Source organism: Brassica oleracea, unplaced genomic scaffold (assembly GCF_000695525.1).
Source record: "Brassica oleracea var. oleracea cultivar TO1000 unplaced genomic scaffold, BOL UnpScaffold02072, whole genome shotgun sequence".
Taxonomy (NCBI): domain Eukaryota; kingdom Viridiplantae; phylum Streptophyta; class Magnoliopsida; order Brassicales; family Brassicaceae; genus Brassica; species Brassica oleracea.
The window spans coordinates 788-2,866 of NW_013618603.1; the positions used below are offsets into that span (position 1 = coordinate 788).

A 2,079-nucleotide genomic window follows, 5' to 3' on the forward strand; every position below is an offset into this window, starting at 1 on the left:
AAATTTAGTGCTAATCTACAGACTTAAGGAAGTACAATAACTTCCGATCCAAAAAAAAAGGAAGTACCATAACTAAGTAGTTGTGATGGTAAAATCAAAAGTACCTTATGGATACACGTTATAATGAATAATATAAATTGTTAAACTTGGTAATTCTTCTCGTTATTTTTTTTCTCTATTGAAGGTGATGAGAGGATCGTATTGCAAAGAATCTGATTTACTTTAAAGGTTACGGAGATACAACTTGTATATAGAGAGATAATGATATAACTAGGCATATTATTAAAGATCGAGCTCACGGAATCAAGAGAAAGTTTGTTACCGAGAAAAGTTTTTTGTATTATTCAACTCAACTGTTTTTTTATATACAATACATGTATTTATACTCACTACTCTACCGGTTTATACATTCCACCGGTTTAATCAATCTTATAATCTGATACACTCTAATACTCTCCCTTCAAGATGGAATGTGTATTCCAATCTTGCCAAGCAATGATTTGAACAGAGCCGGTTGAACAGCCTTTGTCAAAATATCAGCAAGTTGGAGCGCATACTGAACATGTATAGTCTTCAAGAACCCGCTTTGTAGCTTCTCACGGACCACATGGCAATCAATCTCAACGTACTTCGTACGCTCATGATACACTGGATTGGAAGCAATGTAAAGAGTAGATTGATTGTCACAAAAAAATATTAGCAGGTACGGAAGGGGGACAATGAATCTCAGTCAAGATCGTAGATAACCATATGAGCTCACAAGTTGCATCTGCCATAGCTCTGTATTCAGCTTCAGAACTACTCCGAGATATTTTATGTTGCTTCTTGGACCGCCACAAGATCAAAGAGTCACCAAGAAAGACACAGTACCCGGTGATAGACTGCCGTGAGTCAAGACAAGCAGCCCAGTCAGAGTCAGAGTAAGCAGTAAGCTTCAGTGCCGAGTTCGCAGAGTAAAACAGACCTTGAGTTGGATCATTCTTCAAGTAACGAAGTACTATATATGCTGCTTGCAGATGAGTATCAGTAGGGGCAGACATGTATTGACTCAGTTTGTGGACTGCATACGTGATGTCAGGACGCGTATGTGTCTAAGTATAGAAGGCGACCCACGAGTCTCCTATAGACAGCCGCATCAAGAAGAACAGTTCCAGATGTAGCAGACATCTTCAAGTTTGATTCCATAGGAACAAAGAGAGGTTTACATCCCAAATAACCCGCTTCTTCAAGTAATTCAAGTGTGTACTTGCGCTGATTCAGAGATATTCCAGTCTTATTTCGAGCAATCTCAAAGCCCAAGAAGTATTTAGCCGGTCCAAGATCATGGAGCTTAAAGGCAGACTGCAAGACTTCTTTAAACCTCACATTGGCATCGTCATCATTTGCAACAATGAGGATATCATCGACATAGACAAGCACTGCCAATAACACATTGTCAACATATTTGATGAACAATGAGTGATCTGAGTGTGTCCTAGTAAAACCATCTCCAAGAATCACACTAGAGAGCTCCCGGTTACATTGTCGAGACGCCTGTTTAAATCCATAGAGAGACTTGTGAAGCTTGCATATGGAATTAGGAGGAATCTTCTTGCCAGTGATCTCTTCATACCCTTGAGGTTAGCGCATATAAATCTCCTCATCTAAATCGCCATTGAGAAACGCATTGCTGATATCCAGTTGTGTAATGGACCAGTCTTTGGCAGCAGCTAAGCTTATAAGTAAATGGAGAGTCCCAATCTTAGCCACGGGAGAGAAGGAATCCAAGTAGTCGAGCCCTTCAAGTTGTGTATAGCCTTTCACAACAAGGCGTGATTTATGGCGCTCAATCGTGCCATCTGGATTATACTTGATCGTATAAATCCACTTGCAACCAACATGGTGCTTCCCGGGAGGCAATTCACACACCGTCCAAGTACCAGTATCTTCTAGAGAACCCATTTCAGACTTCATAGCAAGCTTGAACTCATCAGACAGAAAAGCCTCAACATATGTTTTGGAAAGTTTATGTGTAGTGATCGAAAGGATAAAGTTTTTGTGTTCAGGATCAAACTTGTCATAGCATAAGAAAGATGAAAT

General features: G+C 39.8%; 2 protein-coding genes across 2 annotated transcripts; both read right to left on the bottom strand.

The window, feature by feature from the left end:
• Nucleotides 1-460: 460 nt before the first annotated feature.
• Nucleotides 461-1,040, bottom strand: LOC106321581 (uncharacterized mitochondrial protein AtMg00810-like). Its single transcript, XM_013759831.1, has 2 exons — nt 761-1,040; nt 461-648 (listed from the first exon to the last, which is right to left on the bottom strand). Exons 1-2 carry the CDS (start codon nt 1,038-1,040, stop codon nt 461-463), a joined length of 468 nt encoding a protein of 155 aa, XP_013615285.1.
• Nucleotides 1,041-1,074: 34 nt separating this feature from the next.
• Nucleotides 1,075-1,941, bottom strand: LOC106321582 (uncharacterized mitochondrial protein AtMg00810-like). The gene is made up of 2 exons (XM_013759832.1): nt 1,653-1,941; nt 1,075-1,418 (listed from the first exon to the last, which is right to left on the bottom strand). Exons 1-2 carry the CDS (start codon nt 1,939-1,941, stop codon nt 1,075-1,077), a joined length of 633 nt encoding a protein of 210 aa, XP_013615286.1.
• Nucleotides 1,942-2,079: the final 138 nt, after the last annotated feature.

Bases quoted from the DNA above. Each gene is read 5' to 3' on its own strand.
- LOC106321582 (XM_013759832.1), bottom strand. From the start codon at position 1,941: ATGGGTTCTCTAGAAGATACTGGTACTTGGACGGTGTGTGAATTGCCT. The intron at 1,419-1,652 runs GCGATTTAGATG...TGTTATTGGCAG, and splicing joins CAGCAATGCGTTTCTCAATG to TGCTTGTCTATGTCGATGAT.
- LOC106321581 (XM_013759831.1), bottom strand. From the start codon at position 1,040: ATGTCTGCCCCTACTGATACTCATCTGCAAGCAGCATATATAGTACTT. The intron at 649-760 runs GTGAGCTCATAT...CTTCCAATCCAG, and splicing joins AGCTATGGCAGATGCAACTT to TGTATCATGAGCGTACGAAG.